Raw genomic sequence first — 19,204 nt, forward strand, 5'->3', positions numbered from 1 at the left:
GTATGCTCATTTACCATATAAATTTGTCAAATAAAATTGGTTTTAATCACGCGGACACATATACATTCCAAAACAGAAATCTGGATACTTAACACTGTCTCTGGGCCACACTTTGGATTACTGACAAACGAATAAAAAACACAATTCTGTCTTGACTGAGTCGTGGTGATTTCTCCAGCAAACTTGTTTTATCCTTTGTAGCTAAACTTGTAAAATCAATTGTGAAACTAAACGTAAAGTTTATCTCAAAATAAAAAAAAACAATTCAAGGTGTCATTGTTCACAACCAAGAAGCCATACTTCCAGACAGAGATGCACACAACTAAAGAAAAGCACTAGAGGGACTCCCAGGTGGCTCAGCGGTTGAGCACCTGCCTTCAGCTCTGGGCATGATCCTGGAGTCCAGAGATCAAGTCCCACGTCAGGCTCCCTGCATGGAGCCTGCTTCTCCCTCTGCCTGTGTCTCTGCCTCTCTCTCTTTGTCTCTCATGAATAAATAAAATCTTTTTAAAAATAAAGAAAAGCACTAGGAATTCTAGGATTATCTTTCCAAAGAAAATGGCCTCATTCTAGCTGCCTAGAAAAAAAAGCAGTCAATTCATAGTCCCTTGCATAGGGAGATTAAAGAGAAAATAAAAGAGCTGAAATGCCAGTTGGTCAACGGCAGAGGCTAGAATTATTCTCCTGTCACACAAAAAAAATACTTGTGAAGATATACAGAGTTACCTCCTTCTATATTACCAGCTGTAGCATATAGATGTGCCACCTTGCTGATGAATGGCTAATCTGAACCACCACATATACACCTACACAAAATACAAGGTAATGCGTAGGGCAACGGTCCGTAAGGGAACACACCCAAAAAAGAGTGATCTCAGAGGGAAGAGGGATGTCGAGGCAAAATTTCACTTTATTCATATTGTCTAAATGATAATTTAATAAAGAGAAAATATTCAGGTGCCACTTAAAAAAAAAATAAGAGAAAGGATGGGAAATCATCCAGCTTTCTCAGAAACTGAAGTCCTGAGTCCTGGAAGAAAGTTCACTGGCACTGGGTGGGGCTGACAAGTCTCCCTGGAAAGCCTCCTTTTCATTGCACAGAACTTGTTAGTCTTTATGCCCAAATTGCTGATCTCATCCAAAATGACCACCTCTGCCTGCTAATGCCAAAGAGGCCGGGAAAGAAAAGAGTGTGTGGGTACAGCTCATGGTGGCTAGGGCCCCCTTTGTGACACTATTCTCTTTCCTCTGTTCCTAACTGTGCCCCTGCTACCAGACCGGGTAATATACTTTATATTGAGAGTTCAGTGGGTAAAACCGTCTTTGTGAACATCAATAGCATCCTCCTCTCACGCTGACGGAATAAAACTAAGGAGGAATTCATTAGATATGTTTTATTCATCGTTGACATTCTGAATACATGACCCATATGAAACTAATCCTTTGATGATGTCAGAGGAACTGCTAAATTTGTTAGTATCTTTGTAATTAATTCATCTGTTTTATTCATCACAATTAATAAAAATCTAATCCGTCCTGCTATAAATCCTGGCTTTTGTGGGTTATTCAGGAACTAAAACTAGTCCAGAAGCATATGAACTAAAAACACTAAATAAACAGATAACGTGAACACTTAGAATTTCAGGGTATCGTCACAAAATATTCGTCATGCTGATCAGTCATGGACGAGTTAATCCTGGTTCTGCCTATTTTGGATGTTTTTGTATGCCTGTACTTTAATATCTTTGTTACAAGGGTATAACGAGGTAAAGGAACCGGCCCATAGTGAGCATTACAAATGTTTTATTATCAAAGAGACCAACAAAAGACTTTTGGGGGGAAAGCATGTTATGGGACAGAAAGGAAGAATTCTATCCTATGAAAATATACTAGATTAGTTACTGCATTTGGAGAAAAGGCAGCATAAGGGCTCTAAAGCTACAGACATCAAAGCTTCAGAGATGAAATATCAAAGCAAATAATAAAGGGGCATAATAATATTCACATCTAGGGAAGGAAGAAATGCCAGCAGCAAGCTAATATTGCCGGCATTGCTGCAACCCCGGCCACGTCTCCCTGTTTCATCTGTACTACCAAAGCTAACCTGATAATCTGCAAAGAAGTTTATTCACACTAAGAAACTGGCCATTTCTTTTATAGAAAAATTCCTCATCTCTAGTGGTATTAATATTTACGGCCATTTGTCACAACCATGGGACTCTAGTGAGAGAGAATTCAAATCTCCTTATAAACAAAAATCCTTCTCCAAAGTATGCAGCCCGCTATGCATACAGACAAGTGTGAGCATCTAATCCCACTTCACCTCTAAGAATTAGAATTCAGTGTTACCATATACTCAATCTAGATACAAAGGAGATTGAGCAAATATAGACATTTTCATGTATAAATTCACATTTTCTGAAAACTATACAACCACTCACAAGGTCATAGATCCAGGGACCGGAGTCCATCATTTCTCTATTTCTATACTGTATATATTCAGAGTATTACAACTACTGGCTGTAGGTAAGGCATAATAGACAATCATCTCCATAAGCTTATTTTCTATACTTCACACTTAGATGACCAAAATGTAATACCAATAAAGCTTTAAAACATACCACAATTGTTATTATCTGCTTTTAAAAACTTACACAGTAATTATTACTGATTGGATTTTTAAGGCTTTAATATGTCTTCGAAAGATAACCTTTAATACCTGAACATTTCATGTGAAGTCTAGTTGAATGCAGGGTCAATATCATCAAACATTAGATTTTCCCATATATCAATAATTCTTCCTATGATGAAAACCTCTTAATCCAAGTCCAAGTGGATTACTGAATTAAGCATGATAGTCGTAAAAGTAATAATGACAACAATATTAACAATAGCTAACGCTGACTTATCACATACCGTGTGCCAGGTAGACACTGTTCTAAATGCATTGACTCTTCTAATCCTCACAGCACCCTATGAGGTAGGTGGTACAGTAAAATCAGTCATAGTAACTAAAAATCATTAGAGAGTGTAAACAATGAATTATAAAATAATACTCAAGGAATTTTATTTTTGACATGCTATTTGAATTCAAACCTAGGCTTCCAGTTAAATATGGTAGACTGACCACTTGTATTTATTTTCTCTACCTCCAAACCCCACCAAAGACATGAAAGGAATATAATGGTACTAATCCATAAAGACAAAAAAAACAAAAAAAACAAAAAACAGACTACACAGCCATGAGATTTTAACAAAGTTTATACAAATAAAAACCAGGAGAAGGTGTAATGACTAACCTAGAAGAGTGGAGGAAGTTAAAGCCTTACTATCCAGAAGAGAGAAGCCAATAAATACATCCTACCAAGCACCTAACAAGTTCAGGACTTGAAAGTACCAGGTAAGGGATCCCTGGGTGGCGCAGCGGTTTGGCGCCTGCCTTTGGCCCAGGGCGCGATCCTGGAGACCCGGGATTGAGTCCCACATCAGGCTCCCGGTGCATGGAGCCTGCTTCTCCCTCTGCCTGTGTCTCTGCCTCTCTCTCTCTCTCTCTCTCTCTATGTGGGACTATCATAAATAAAAAATAAATAAATAATAAAAATAAAAATAATTTTTAAAAAAAGTAAAGTACCAGGTATTACAGAAAAAAGGGGTGAAGTATGGACTGAATATAGGACTAGAAGTATCTATAAAAAGCAACAGGACCCCCAGGTCCTGTCTCCAGGCAGCCAACCGACCCACCCCCAACCTCCATCCACAAGAGAAACTGAACTTGAGTGTCACCAACCACAGAAGAAGACTGGGGTGGGGTGGGACAGTGCATGGGGAGGCTGAAAGAAAGATATTAAGTAAAAGTCACCACATAAACTGTGGGGTCCTCAGCCCTCTTTTTCTCCCCTAGTACCAACTGACCCAAGAATCCAGGGAAACTCGCTCCAAAGAAAAGATCTCCACTGAAATGTAACAGGATATTATACAAAGGAATGGAGAGAAAAAAAAAATCTGAGAAATTAAAATACAGGGGCGCCCGGGTGGCTTAGTCAGTTAAGCGTCTGACTCTTGATTTCAGCCCAGGTCATAGTCTCAGGGTTGTGAGATCAAGCCCCATGTCAGGCTTGCATTCACCAGGGAGTCTGCTTGAGATTCTCTCTCTCTCTCCCTCTCCTGCTGGCCCTCCCCCTCCCCCCCTCTCATTTTCTCTAAAATAAATAAATTAGCTAAAAAAATTTCAAGGGAGCTGGAAGATATCACATAATACAACTCAATGAGCAATCGAAGAGGAAAGATTCTTTAAAATTAGAGTATCAATCTGGAGCTCCCACATTCAAATAACAGAAATTCTAGAAAAAATAAGATGGAGAAAATGGAGGAGAGAAAATTGTCAAAAAGACAACACAAAAATATTCCCAGAACTGAAGTAGACAAGTGTACAAATTGAAAGTAGACAAGACTCCAAGTAGACTACACACCAACATGAATAAATAAAGACCCGCAGGGGATCCCTGGGTGGCGCAGTGGTTTGGCGCTTGCCTTTGGCCCAGGGCGCGATCCTGGAGACCCGGGATCAAGTCCCACGTCGGGCTCCCGGTGCATGGAGCCTGCTTCTCCCTCTGCCTGTGTCTTTGCCTCTCTCTCTCTGTGTGACTATCGTAAATTAAATAAATAAATAAATAAATAAATAAATAAATAAATAAATAAATAAATAAATAAATAAATAAATAAAATAAAATAAAATAAAATAAAATAAAATAAAAACCTGCAAAACATCATGAAATGTCAGGGGTAAGGAGGAGCTGCTAAAAGCTTCCAGAGTGTAAAAGCAGGTCTATGTAAAAAATTGTATCAGAATTCTCACAAAAATAATGAATGTAAAAAGACAATGCAGTACTGCCTTTAAATTTCTCAAAGGGGATCCCCGGGTGGCTCAGCGGTTTAGCACCTGCCTTCGGCCAGGGCGTGATCCTGGGGTCCTGGGATCGAGTCCCACGTCGGGCTCCCTGCATGGAGCCTGCTTCTCCCTCTGCCTGTGTCTCTGCCTCTCTCTCTCTCTCTCTCTCTCTCTCTCTCTCTCTGTGTCTCTCGTGAATAAATAAATAAAATCTTTAAAAAATAATAAATTTCTCAGTAAAAATTATTTTCAACATATACTCCAAACTACCAATCAATCAAGAGTAGAGACATTTTCAGACCTATAAAGCCTCAAAATCTTTACCTCTCATGTACCTTTTCCTAGGAAGTTTTCAGCGGTCAATATACTTTAGCAAAAAAGGGGTAGTAAATCAAGAGGAAGTCATAAGATCCAATAAACAGCAGAAAATCCAACCTAAGACTGAAAAACAAAATGAGTTCCAGAATGACTGCCGAGACATGCACAGGCCTGGAAAGCAACAGTCCAGATAGCACAAGACAAAGGATTGTGGAAGAAAGGTCTCCAAAGGTCAAAAAAATAAAAAAGGAACTAATACATTCTATGTTTTGAGCACTCAAAGTGTTTGGATTAAGGATCCCTGGGTGGCTCAGCAGTTTAGCACCTGCCTTCAGCCCAGGTCGTAATCCTGGAGTCCCGGGATCAAGTCCCACGTCGGGCTCCCTGCAGGGAGCCTACTTCTCCCTCTGCCTGTGTCTCTGCCTCTCTCTCTGTGTCTCTCATGAATAAATAAATAAAATCTGTACAAAAATATCTTTGGATAATCTTTGTGATAGGTACCTAAAAAACTAAGCACATTTTAAAATCCAGCAGTTATGAATTCTGGGGAAAATAAGGTACTAGTAGAGAAGAAATAATGATAGATCACCATGGGGTTCATTAGTGACCAACATTTATAGTAGTCCTCCCTCCCTTTATCCCCAGGAGACCTGTTCCAAGACCCCCAGTGGATGCCTGAAACTGCAGATAGCTCTGAACCCAATATATACTGTTTCTCCCTATGAATATATACATATGATAAAGCTCAACTTATAAATTAGGCACAGTAACAGATTAACAACCAATAAATAATAAAATAGAACAATCATAACAATATACTGCAATATAAGTTACGTGACCGTAGTCCCACTAATATCTTATTGTACTGTACTCACCCTTCTTCTTGTGATGACAGGAGATGATAAAGTGCCTACATGATGAGGTGAAAGGGAGGTGACTGATGCAGGCATTGTGATGAAACGTGAGGCTACTACTGACCTGATGACATAAGGATGATCACCTGCTTCCAGACCGCGACTCACTGTGGGTAACTGAAGCCAGAGAAAGCAAAGCCACCGGAGTAAAACAGCTGAGAACGGGCAACTACTGTATAGCTATGGATTTTCACCTACACTAGGAGATTGGAAGAGATGGGGAAGAAATATGGGGGAGGCAGGGATATAAGAAAAGTAAACTGCCTGCCCTGAGAGAAACTCAAGAACGCATTTCTGAAATGGATCAATCAAGAAGAAGGAACACAATTCATTTTTAAATGGGAACCACTAAGCGTTGAGAGTACTGATCTCTGGGGTGCTATGCTGGAGAGAGGGGGTACACTTTTTTTTCATGATAAACTGTGCATGATTACTGTAATAAAAAGAGCTAAAAAAATTTTTTTTAATGTTTTTCACTGACAAATTTAATATGAATTCAAAGAAAGGAGAACTGGGGAACTGGAAAGACATGAAGAGGAAACCCGATCTACCAGCTACAACCTCTCTACCCGACCTGGGCTACTGCAGGAGACCTCCTAGAAGGAGCCCCAGCAGCCTAGCCAGGCTTTCTTTCAGGCCAGGACACTCCCTCTATTCCAAGTGACAACAGCAAGGCTCAAAGGACAGACTTGGAGGCACTTCATTTAATAAAAAAAGCAAAGAACTGATAAAATCCAAACTAATGATATAATAATGTACGTGGAATTAGTATTAACAGCAGTATACCAGGCATATATTGCAAAGATGTATTTCCTGAGCTCTTAAAGGTGAGTGCTAAATACTAAGTGTAATAACGTATAGTGAACAACTGTAATTCAGGGTCAAAGGTTTCATGGTGACTGCGGAGGTGAAGATACTTTACCCCCAGCAGGAGAACTTAAATTCAACTTGTCCTGATTGAAAATAACACAATAATTCAATGTAATATAACAGAATTCAGATGTAGTCCACTTATAAAAGAATTTGCATCAAAGTCACTTTCACCACAGAGGCCTGGGTTCCCACACAACAGAAACCAGGCACTTGAAAAGTAAGCACTGGCTTTGCTTAGATCAATGATACATAGATTTCTCGATAAGCCCAAGGCCTAGACAAAGCAAAAAAGGAATAACAAATACCTATATATTACAGAGAATTCTGACAAGCTCAAATTCTTACAGGCTTATTATTACTTGGTTTAGCTTTTTCTTAAAATTCAGAAAAGTCAGGCCATACCTGAACATACATGGGACTCCTCAAAGTGCAAAGTTCACTGAAGCCTACTAGTTGCTTCATGCTATCAATTAATTCACTCATCAAAACCTAGATGTAATTCAGGATACATTTATAGCTCCCCCCTCAAATGATTTCACAAATGTGTTGGTTCCCAAAGAGAAAAAAGCAGGTCCCAGTGACAATAAAAGCCATACTTAGGAATATGGCACACCTGTTCAAAGCACCTGTTTCAAGGGGGAAAAAATGATACAACCCAGAAATGACAGTATTTTATTTTAAAAAATATTTACAGAAAACTGTTCAGGAACTCATCTTTTTGAATAAAGCAATAAAAAATGGATTTATTTCCTATGAGTTCAAAAGCCTATTATAGTTCTTTATAAACCTACTGGTTCAAAAAAAAAAAAAAAAAAAAAAAAAACCTAGCTGAAAAACTCCCTATCAGTAGCACCTTGACTTTCATGATCTAATCATTACACAAATTCTTACTACCACAAAAAAAAGGCAAAAAAATTTTGATTACTCACTCAACATGAAACTTACTGCATTATTAAACTTTTCTCAAATTAAACATATGAAGTACAACATAGGAGTAGAAAAAATACTCCACTTCATATAATCTAATGACCTGTGTGCTATTTAAAATCACAAAGACTTTTAAGTAGCATACAGTTAATCTAAATGCATATTAATGTATTTAGATTATTTATGTCCATTTTAAACTTACAATTACAGATTTATTTTAGTGAAGTAAATACCAAATATTAAGTCTCTAAAAAAATTTCCCACATAAACCTATAAGAGAAATTTAAAGTGAAATAGGCTGCACTGGTCTAAGCTCATAGGCCACAAAACTAAATATATGCCTCCTTTGTGTACTCACTAGGAGGTCCAAATACACAAACAAAATCAAAGCAATAAAGAACACTAATAGCACTTGATAAATTGACAGACTATCAACAATGTAAAAAATACAATGTATTATATGATGAGTTTGAATGCAAAAACCATATATTTATTAAACATGTGATTAACTTAAAAACACCAAACCAGTTTGTTTTAAAGTGCTCCTCATCCAAGACCTTGGACAAAACCATCACTTCAAAGTGAATTAAAAAAAAAAAAAAAAAAAAAAAACAGTTTACAAGGCAAACACTGACAATAGGTATGGACAGGCACTACCAAAAAATGCTATTTGTTCTTTAATTAAATAATGCCATTCTCAAGTGATGTAGAGCAATCATCTTGACAGAATTCTTTTTTTGTATATAAATAGTCATAAATAAAAAATGTCTCTAGATAGTCTAAAGAGCTGCAAACATTAATACCTTACAACAGCAGCTTAATGTCTATTTCAGGAAAAAAGCACTAAAATCCTCTTCCATTGAAAGGCGTTTATTTCTCTGGTGTAAGTGAGCAATGTCACTACAACATTAACCTCTTTTCTAGAACAATGTAAATAACAATGTATACATATCTTAAATTTGGTAGGTCATAAAAGTTAGGATGTAATCATTTTTTGCTGCGACAGAAAAATAAATAAATACAAGTTAAATAATTTCATCCAACATTTGGTATTGACAAATCAGTAGTGTCAACTTCACATATGAAGGACAGCACAGTCTGGTTTTTAAAAAATCCTCATCATGTCATGGTATTTGGGATAAAAATATTTAGAATATTAAATGTCTCCTTTTTGCTCAAAGGAATACAATAGAATCACCATCAAGCTGCTATCGTAACTCATTTTTAGCTGGGGTAAAGTGACCATTTGGTCCATGGCACAAGTTACATATATCACACTTCTGTCAAACTGAAACCTTATAAGATTTCATGTTTATAAACTACAATACACACTGACTACCTGTCAGTCCCTCACAGTTTTTTTAGAAAAATATCTACATTTGTCCTTATGGAGGTCAAAATGTTACACCATCATTTATTTAAAAAAAAATGCACATTCATACTGTGAAGTTATTAGGAAAATACTCTTGCAAATAAACTATATAAAGATAAAATACACTTCAAAGGTATGTGGGTTGTTTTTTGTTTGTTTGTTTTACAGTATTCTATAAAGTGCAGAGAAATCCTAAGGGAAAAACTACTCCCTATAACCTAATTTAATTACAGCAGCTTTTGCATAGCAATACTTAGAGGAAGTTGGACACTTCCGTTTCCTCAGGAAGAGAAGGATGGAAGAGGATCTTCAGAGTCTGATTTTTTTTTGGCCATAAGTCTGCTTTCTTCAGGAATGGTTGCTGATGCCAAATCTCCATTAAGTGTATTTCTTGAACAGTGAACAGGTCCTATTAAGAAATTAATTAAAATTAATATTTATTTATTATTTATTAATATCCTACCAATATTAACTCCAGTTCTTTATGAAAAACCATTTTAAATTTCCTATTTAGGGACATCCAATTCCTTTGGCTTCCTATTAATGTTTTGGTTGTTTGCTTAATAGAGAAAAATCTAATTAAAAAAAAAAAAGAGGGGACACTTGAGTGGCTCAGCGGTTGAGCACCTGCCTTCGACCCAGGGTATGATCCTGGAGTCCCGGGATCGAGTCCCATGTTGGGCTCCCTGCATGGAGCCTGCTTCTCCCTCTGCCTGTGTCTCTGCCCCTCTCTCTCTCTGTGTCTCTCATGAATAAATAAATAATTTTTTAAAAAAAAATAGAGAAAAATCTAACTTTCCTACTATTGGCAGTCACAAGGAGAAACTTCATCATTAATGAAATAAATTATGAAGCTATCAGAAGGAGAGATACTTGTTCTGTTCACTGCTACAACCAGGTTTGGCACATAATGGGCAGTCAATAAATATACGCTGAACTGAATGTAATTTTAGTTAACTACTGCTTTTTCAGCCTGATGCTTTTAATGCTGTTAGAATCCTCCTTTTTTTGTAGGGGGAAAAAAAAAAAAAAAGACAAGACCCCAAAAAGGTTATGTGTCTAACCCAAGATCACACAAATTGGCAATGGAGCTAAGACTAACTCAGGTCTTGCTCTTTTCATCAGAAGACTTTCTGAGCAAAGCTGACAAGATACCTCACGCTGAAAGTTCTCTTATTTCCAGTTGGAATGCAACTCACAGAACTACCACTGCAGCTCCAACAACACCGCTAAACACGCTGGCACGGCCCCCTTCCAAAACAAGTACACTTTTATGTGTACATATTATTTCAATTTATCAATTTAGTAAATTTATACTTACTACCTTCATAATTTTTAAAATCTAGTTATTAAAAAGCAGAAGTAGTTTTGGGGTACCTGGGTGGCTCAGTGGTTGAATATCTCATGAGAGACACAGAGGAGAGAGGCAGAGATAGAGGCAGAGGGAGAAGCAGGGTCCCTGTGCAGACCCCGATGTGGGACTCAATCCCAGGACCCTGGGATCACAACCTGAGCCAAAGCAGATGCTCAACTACTGAACCACCCAGGTGCCCCACAAAACATGTAGTTTCTAAAGAAGAGCACTGAAGAGCACTAATTCAATCTCTGCTTTGTCAACTGAGATACTAAACTTTAGGATAAACAGAAGGAAACTTAAGGATAAAAATTCTAACCTAGCTACACTTCCCAACTTAAAGAACATTCTAGAGAACTGGGATATACTGTGTGTATATAATATGTATGCTAGTATGCATGTGTTTGTGCAGGTATTTATGACTAGTTCTGTTACACTCTTTAACAGCCAAACATGGGAAGGCGAAATGGAGTAAGGCATGTACACCGAAAGCCTATGAAAATTGTTTTCAAAAATTCAAAACCAGGGACGCCTGGGTGCCTCAGTGGTTGAGCGTCTGCCTTTGGCTCAGGGTGTGATCCTGAGTCTGGGGATCGAGTCCCACGTCGGGCTCCCTGTGAGGAGCCTGCTCTCCCTCTGTATCTCTCATGAATAAATAAATAAATAAAATCTTAAAAAAAAAAGATTCAAAACCACGGTGCTTAAAAGAGAGTGAAGGAAAATGGCCGGATTTTTTTAAAAATTATTTTCGCCATCACTAATGTAAATGATCCTCTCAAAGTAAAAAGAAGTAGCATCTAGAGAAAAGTATAAAGGTGGCATCGGGAACTCCTTCATGGGTTCTAGATTCAAAGGGTCATATAAACAAGCAGAAGGAAGAAGGTAAATCAGAATTACAATACCTGCCTCTAGTAACTTTCCTTCCCACCCCTAACCTCTCTCTAACCCTCTTCCTCTTATCTCTTCCAAGCTGTACTAAATTGGCCCAGGAAGTTTCTTTCTCCCTTCCCCTTCCCACCCTCATCCCGTTTCCTTTCTTTTTTTACCCACCGTCCCAACTTAAATTAAAAAATAGGGATGAGCATCAAGTAGTGCTCTCTATCAATAAATAGTTCTGTAAGAAAAATGGACAACAAAAAGATGCCCTCACCTTTGAAAAATCTGAAAATGGCCAGCAGTCCCCTTTTTCATGAACTCTATGTTCTCCTCTCATTAAACCTGTTTAACCTTCTGGTTCAGTAAAACTCTATCTTAATCAATGTGAATTAGCTGAGCTCTTCTAAACCACCTAAAGAAATCTAAACACCATTTATCATGTCATTTCCAGAAGAGAAATAAAAGTCTTATTTGTTCCAAACAAAGAGACTTACAAATTCTTGGAATGCAACCTGTCCCCTAACTAGGAACTTTAAGTAATTTCTATCACACACGCTTCGTGGGCAACAGTAAAGCCTCTGAAAGCAAAAGTCTCCTAATGGAGTTGTAATAGTAAGACTCTATTTATGTTTACTGGAAATCGCGGTCACTACCATCTAACTAGATAGTCTGACATACTTTCAGAGCCTTTTCTCTGAAGAGAAAAATAACTAAATTTGAACATCAAACACAAAACCTTTCCTAAAGTATTCAATCATGGTCTGCCTCCTCTTTAAAGAAAATGGGAGAAAAAAGGTACATGAATAAATGCTACTATAATTCACCACCACCACTAGAAAAAATTCTTTTCCTTGGCCATTTCAAATGATTTAACTAACAATGCTGATTTATTTTTTCCTCTGAACTTAGAAGTTGCCTTCATTTTCCCCTAGAATCCTACCCACAACTCATGCTTTCTTCTAAAATGTTTTTTAAATGTAAATATAGTGGGAGTAGAACATTACTAAGACGCTACTAAAATGTAACATTTTGATGTTATATACATAAATGAAAGATACGGCATTTACGTGGAGGTATTCACCGCTTCTTAATAACAAAGGTGTCTGTAAAAGGAAATAGGATCTGTTGTTGATTGTGTGCTGTCTGCCTGGGTCTAAATTAAGGAATGATTCCAAGGGCGAAGTACAGTGTTCGCTCTCAGTTTCTTTCATTTATGTCAACAATTCTGGAGATTAAGCCAAAGAAAGAGACAGAGCCCCATTCAACTTACTATCTGGGTCTTCAAGAGGATTATCATTACAAGAGTCTGTATCTGAGTAGGTTCTTCGGCGTCGCTGGGAGAGTCGGTGAAGTGTAGACACTGGTTCTTTTACAGAGTGGCTACTCCTACAAATTAAATAAAAAGCATTACATTGTAAGGCCTTAAGCAAATAATACCCTTAATTTAACTGGAGTGGGGTTTGTTTGTTTGTTTTTAAGAGAGCGTGCCCTTGCCTGCACATGAGTCGGGGCTGGGGTTAGGCTGGGAGGGGCAGACCAAGAGGGAGAGAGAACCTTCAGTAGGCTCTACACGCAGCACAAACGTGACGTCAACCTTCATGACCCTGAGAACACGTCCTGAGTCGAAATCAAGACTCCGACGCGTAACCGACTGAGCCACCCAAGTGCCCATTAACTGATGTATTAAATGACTTCTTCAAATGAAAGAGGAACTATTTTTATTCCCAAAGCTCTATGTTAGCAACATTCTACTCCTTCAGACGTCAGGCCACAGGCAAGTCAAATCATTTTGAATCCAGCTTCAGTAACCTGAAGAATATGACCTCTGAGCCAAACTACATGGAAAGGGGATACAATAAAGCAACTTCTTTTATAGAGAAGGTCCAGCAAGACAGTAGATGTATGGGATTGTTAACAAATGTTTGAAAACTAAGTCATGACTTCACAAGTGTGTACATCTAGTGTCAATCTGTACATCTAGTGTCAATCTGTATCTTATCAAAAATGACAGAAAGAAGAGGATGGGCAAGCAGGTTAGGAACATGCTAGAGGTCAACTCACTGACACCAGCAAATGGCTAAATGGAGGCTACAGACACTGGTGTAAAAGCAGTGGGGCACCTGGGGGGCTCAGTCAGGTAAGCGTCCACTCTCAATTTCAGCTCAGATCCTGATCTCAGGGTGGTGGTGAAACTGAGCTCCAGTCGGGCTCTGCACTCCGCACTGAGTCTGCTTGTCCCTCTCCCTCTGCTCCTCCCCCTGCTTGCATTTTCTCACCTCTCTCAAATAAATTAATCAGTAAAACAGTAAAAACATGAATAAGAAGTCGTAGAAACCAGAAAACTAAAAAATCCATCTAAAATATCCAGTGTAGGGCAGCCCCAGTGGCTCAGCGGTTGAGCACCTGCCTTCGGCCCATGGTGTGATCCTGGAGACCCAGAATCGAGTCCCACGTCAGGCTCCCTGCATAGAGCCTTCTTCTCCCTCTGCCTCTCTCTCTCTCTCTCCCCATCTCTCATGAATAAATAAAATCTTTTAAAATAAAATAAAAAATAAAATATCCAATGTAGAACCAAATCATAACCACTCAAAGGACCAGAGCTACCACTGTATGGAAAGCCCAACATTTCTGTTCGTAATGACAATCTTGATTCATCAAGGAAAAAAAGTAATATTAAAATTCTAATTATATTTGAGGCACCTGGGTGGCACAGTTGGTTAAGTGTCCGACTCTTGGTTTCAGCTCAGGTTCTGATCTCAGGGTTGTAAGATCAAGCCTCCCATCGGGATCTGTGCTCAGCACAGAGTCCACTTAAGATAAAACTATTTCTCCCTTTCTCTCTGTGCTTCCCCCCTGCACACTCGGGCTCTCATTCTCTCTCTCAAATAAGTAATTTTTTTAAAAAATTCTAATTGTATTTTATTTGATAAGGCAGAAAGGATAAAATACAGTTCAGAAAAATTTCTATCATAAAAATAAAAGTTCATAAAAGGGATCAAGCTTCTACTTTTCTAGAAAATTCAACCAATGAAACTTTTCATTCCCTGACAGGACTGGATATATATACATCACTGGGCTCCTCTGAGCACATGATAATTCAGAGATTACATAATCATGGTGGGGTGCAGGGGAGAATGACAATAGTAAAGGCTCAGTCAGCACTTCTTCTTAATGTAGAGAAATAAAAGCATATGTCACTACAATTTCATCACTTTCCAAAGAACCAAATAAGACAATCAGAGCAACTGAAAAGACTATTACCTACCGAGATAAAGAACACTTTAGTAGCCTGGGATGTTAGCAAGATCTACTAGAAGGTAAATGTCTCAAATGTGCTGATATGAATATATACTTTAAAACATCAATTGGTTTTTCTCTCTTTGCAGTAAGATCTTTAATTCCTCATAAAACAACGGATTAGGATGAATATAACAATAAAAAAGCTGTTGTAGGGCACCTGGGTGGCTCAGCAGTTGAGCGTCTGCCTTCATGCTCAGGGCGTGATCGGGCTCCCTGTATGGAGCTGCTTCTCCCTCTGCCTATGTCTCTGCCTCTCTCTGTGTGTCTGTCATTAATAAATAAATAAAATATCTTAAAAAAAAAAAAAAAACCTGTTGTAAAGTGAGCCTAAACTTTGGACCCTTAATACCTCAAAAATGGATTATACTAACCATAATTTGATATAATATCAAACACCAATAAAAAGTACAATAGTTGGAAAGGCGCTTACCTTGCTGGTTAATTTATTCACTTTTTTTATCTTCACTGATGACCTACTGGGGCCAGGCCCTACACTTCGGTAGAATGCTAAGCAAATCAGAACCAGGCCCTGCTCAGAAAGTTTCCATCTCACACCACTTGATGTTGAAGGCCCCCAAATCGCCCTAAGTAGGTATGATTTTGAGAGAACTTGGTTAAAAGGAAAGATTATTTTACCTCTCTGAACTGCAGGAACCAGGATGGCTAACAGAACGCTTCATCTAGAAATTAAAAAGAAAATGAGCATGATCCATATGTCAAGTAGAATAATGCAGCTCTAATTTATTATCACTATCATAATTAACAGAAATCTGCTCAGAGGAAAAGATGACTGGCCAAAAAATTTATTTCTTACAGACTCGAGCAACACTATCAGCACAATGTCAAGCTTTGTCCCTAATAACCATTCGTTGGAATCTTTCTCAATGCATATCAAAAACATGCTAGGTTCTTTTCTCAATAATAAAAACCAAATTTCATATTTTACATGTATCATATATATGTATGTGCCCATATATAGAAATATGAAAAAAATGTATATAACCCATCTAAAAAACTATTTAAAGGAGTATCTAGCAAGTCAGAAAATATTCTAATAAATATCTCTCCCTGTCTTTTTTTTTAAAGACCAAGAAAAGAGTCTTTGGTAGTAAAGCTTCTCTTTACAATCCATTATTCAGTAGGTGTTACACAGACGTCCTAACGTATGGTTTTCATGGAAGATGGCATTAATAATTTGAGTCTTTAAAGAAAGAAGAACCAAGTCTCAAATAGGTCTCTAAAACATATTTTTTTAAAGTTTTAAAAACTGATTAAAAGCATTAATAAAGGGGCAGCGTGGGTGGCTCAGCGGCTTAGCGACTCAGCGACTCCTGCCGCCCAGGGTGTGATCCTGGAAACCCAGGATTGAGTCCCAGTCCGGTTCCCTGCATGGAGCCTGCTTCTCCCTCTGCCTGTGTCTCTGCCTCTCTCTCTCTCCTCTCTGTCTCAATAAATAAAATCTTTTTTTAAAAAAAGCATTAATAAAAAAAGGCATTAATAAATATGACAAATACTAAATATAATTTTTTTTTAAGATTTTATTTATTTATTCATGAGGGACACAGAGAGAAGGAGAGGCAGAGAGACACAGGCAGAGGGAGAAGCAGGCTCCACGCAGGGAGCCCGATGTGGGACTCGATCCCGGGTCTCCAGGATCAGGCCCTGGGCTGAAGGCGGCGCTAAACCGCTGAGCCACCCGGGCTGCCCCTAAATGTAATTTAAAAGATCAACTATTCCACTAAAAAAATAGAAGGAGGCCCCCAATTAAAACAGATTATTTCAATGTTTAGCAAGGGAGCAGAAAAGCAAAGTTTATACTAGGGCTAAGGATAGTTGTTTTTATATGCAGGGGCTCAAAGGTCTCATAAGTCCAAGTCTAACGTCTGTGTTATGTAAATGCCTGCTGTGTTTACAAACATGAGCCACCAGTTGCTCTGAGAAATCCCAGCTGAAATGATAACAGATATAACCAAGCCAATTTGCATTCCAGGAACATCTACATGATTGACATTAAGATACAAATGGACATTAACATCTCCTTTAACAGAAGTCACTTCCTTTGGGATTATTCACCCATCTAAATTACATTATATCCCCTCTACAATTATCACTCAACCTGTGGAACAAAATGACAATTGTTTGAATTTTCGTTATGATTTGAAAAAAAAATGCAAATTTATTTTAAGGTGTACACAGTGAGATTAACTACATAAAGTAGTTCAAAAATCAGCTTAAATAAAATAGTTTTAGAATTCTCATATACTCATATATTCATATTATTAAAAAAATTTACTCATACTCATATTATTAAAAAAAATTTCCCAAAAAGACTGTCTGACCTTTTTTCCATACTGTGTCTCCAGAACTAATTATCATAAGCCACAATTTTAGCTTTATATATGAAGCAAAATGGCAAAATAAGTAAAAATAAGCAACCTCTAACTGATCTTTTTCAGATTGGCTTATTGGACTTTCCTGTAATGTTGCTAGTGATAAAGGTTTTGGTTTAAAAGAGACAATTATTACAGTTTCTTATACATAAAATACATATATGAACTCTGAACTACAGAGTGTTTGTTAAAGATTTTTTACTTTTTTATTTATTTGAGAGAGAGAGAGAGAGAGAGAGAACAAGCACAGAGATCACTGTTTTCTAACCAATGTATGATGGGCCAAGCGCAGTATGAAAATGGGTTTTATTAGTTTGGGAAGTGCTAGGTTAACTTAAATGAATTGGGTTTCTCTGTCATAGGCCTTCTTACAACCTCTTTTATACTAACATATATCATGAATCTTTGAAAAGGAGAAGTGCTGTGCATTGTTTTTAAAACTTATTTGACAACCCTTCTTGCATATTTTTAATAACATCTCGCAGGAACGTAGTGTTCAGTAGAACAATTTGACAATTATTTATAAAATAATTGTAGATATGTTATACTGTTAAATAGGGTTAGGATTAGGGAATAACCTATATGGTTGAATAAGAAAAGATCTTTTGAGACGGATGTATATATATGGTGTTATGTTCCTACATTGGGCATATTCAGGATGTTATGGCCCTAGATGTGTGTTGGGAGTGTTATGTTCCTGAGGTTGATATATAAGGGCTACACTGTTTTTTAGGTGTCAAGTACAGACTTTACTACAAACACTATAGTTGACTTTATAGAATGAAATGCAATAAAACCACCTCAAAGCTACCTCATTTTTGTATTGAATTTCTAAGGAAAATGCCTTCTGTTACAAATGCTTTGTAGGATAGAGACACCTGGATGGACCACTTGATTAAGCGTCTGCCTTCCTGGGATGGAGCCCCACGTCTGCCTCTCCCTCTGGCCCCCCTCCCACTCATGTTCCCTGTTCTAATAAAAAAATTTTTTTAAATCAGTTAATTAATTAAGGTGATGATTTTTACTTAATCTCAAATAGCTTAAATCGGTTGGGGTGGATACAAGCACCTAGGAATAAGTTGTACCCTATTGTTTCTTCTAACAAATAAGCCTTCAAGTAATCGCTAAAAATAGTATCCAGGTAGCATTCTTCCTTTTATAAAAGGGCTCCTGAAAACACTTAGATGAAAAAAATGTAAAGTCTCATCGAACTCCGTCTCACCTACAGTTCTGCACAGTTTGAGCAAGTTTATTAGCTTGGGAAGGACAACTAGTCCACTGCCCCCAGCAAAGGGTACTTGTTGTTCAGGGCAATCAGAAGGAAAGAAACTAACACAAAGCACCTGTGTTAAATTGGTCAGCCCTTTTGCATTGGAAAAGACTTTATTTTACAGATGAAAATGGGGTCCAGAAAGATTCAGTAACTTGCCTACTCAGAGGGCTCAAATCCAGACTACAAAATACTGTTTTCCCTATAACATGTTGCTTCAAACCCCCTACAACTCCTTTATGACTTGCCTAATTTTATCGTTTTGTGGGTAAAACACCACCCCTCTGTGATGTTTTCCAAGTAGAGCAGTGCCCCCAACTTTTTCCATGTCACAATACCCACAGAGCATAATATTTTCCTGGCACACTGGGGTAAACGGCACAGTCCTCCAAGTGGAGGCGATCAGAACCGCGGCACATGCTGAGTCCAAAAAGTGGAAAGCCTCCAAAAAGAACATGAGTACAACCTTCAAAAAGTTCCATCTGTTGGGGGATCCCTGGGTGGCTCAGCGGTTTGGCCCCTGCCTTCCGCCCGGGGTGTGATCCTGGAGTCCTGGGATCGAGTCCCACATCGGGCTCCCTGCATGGAGCCTGCTTCTCCCTCTACCTGTATGCCTCTATGTCTCTCATGAATAAATAAATAAAATCTTTAAAAAAAAAAAAAAAAGTTCCATCTGTTGATTATTTCCCTCCCATTGCTACTTTCCTCCCTTAAAAACAAAA

General features: G+C 38.0%; 1 protein-coding gene and 2 long non-coding RNA genes across 8 annotated transcripts in view; 1 reads left to right on the forward strand and 2 right to left on the reverse strand.

Moving 5' to 3' along the window:
- Positions 1–6,131, reverse strand: part of LOC140624339 (uncharacterized) — an 80,345-nt gene extending 74,214 nt beyond the window's left edge. Inside the window, exon 1 of one of the 2 annotated variants that reach the window (XR_012023831.1) lies at positions 6,082–6,131. This is a non-coding gene — a long non-coding RNA (uncharacterized lncRNA). The remainder of the gene's footprint in view (positions 1–6,081) is intronic. The other variant, XR_012023830.1, reaches the window with a different exon arrangement.
- Positions 6,132–6,808: 677 nt separating this feature from the next.
- LOC140624340 (uncharacterized) lies at positions 6,809–18,214 on the forward strand. The gene is made up of 2 exons (XR_012023833.1): positions 6,809–6,947; positions 18,080–18,214. It is a non-coding gene; the product is annotated as an uncharacterized lncRNA (long non-coding RNA).
- PLEKHA3 (pleckstrin homology domain containing A3) overlaps positions 8,575–19,204 on the reverse strand; it is a 28,682-nt gene continuing 18,052 nt past the window's right edge. For all 5 annotated transcript variants that reach the window (XM_072811097.1, XM_072811095.1, XM_072811096.1 and 2 more), the window contains 3 exons: positions 15,459–15,502; positions 12,793–12,908; positions 8,575–9,701 (listed from right to left, as the gene is read on the reverse strand). In XM_072811097.1, the coding sequence (XP_072667198.1) occupies positions 9,574–9,701; positions 12,793–12,908; positions 15,459–15,502 (288 nt within the window). In that variant the 3' untranslated portion in view covers positions 8,575–9,573. The remainder of the gene's footprint in view (positions 9,702–12,792; positions 12,909–15,458; positions 15,503–19,204) is intronic.

This window comes from Canis lupus, chromosome 34 (assembly GCF_048164855.1).
Source record: "Canis lupus baileyi chromosome 34, mCanLup2.hap1, whole genome shotgun sequence".
Taxonomy (NCBI): domain Eukaryota; kingdom Metazoa; phylum Chordata; class Mammalia; order Carnivora; family Canidae; genus Canis; species Canis lupus.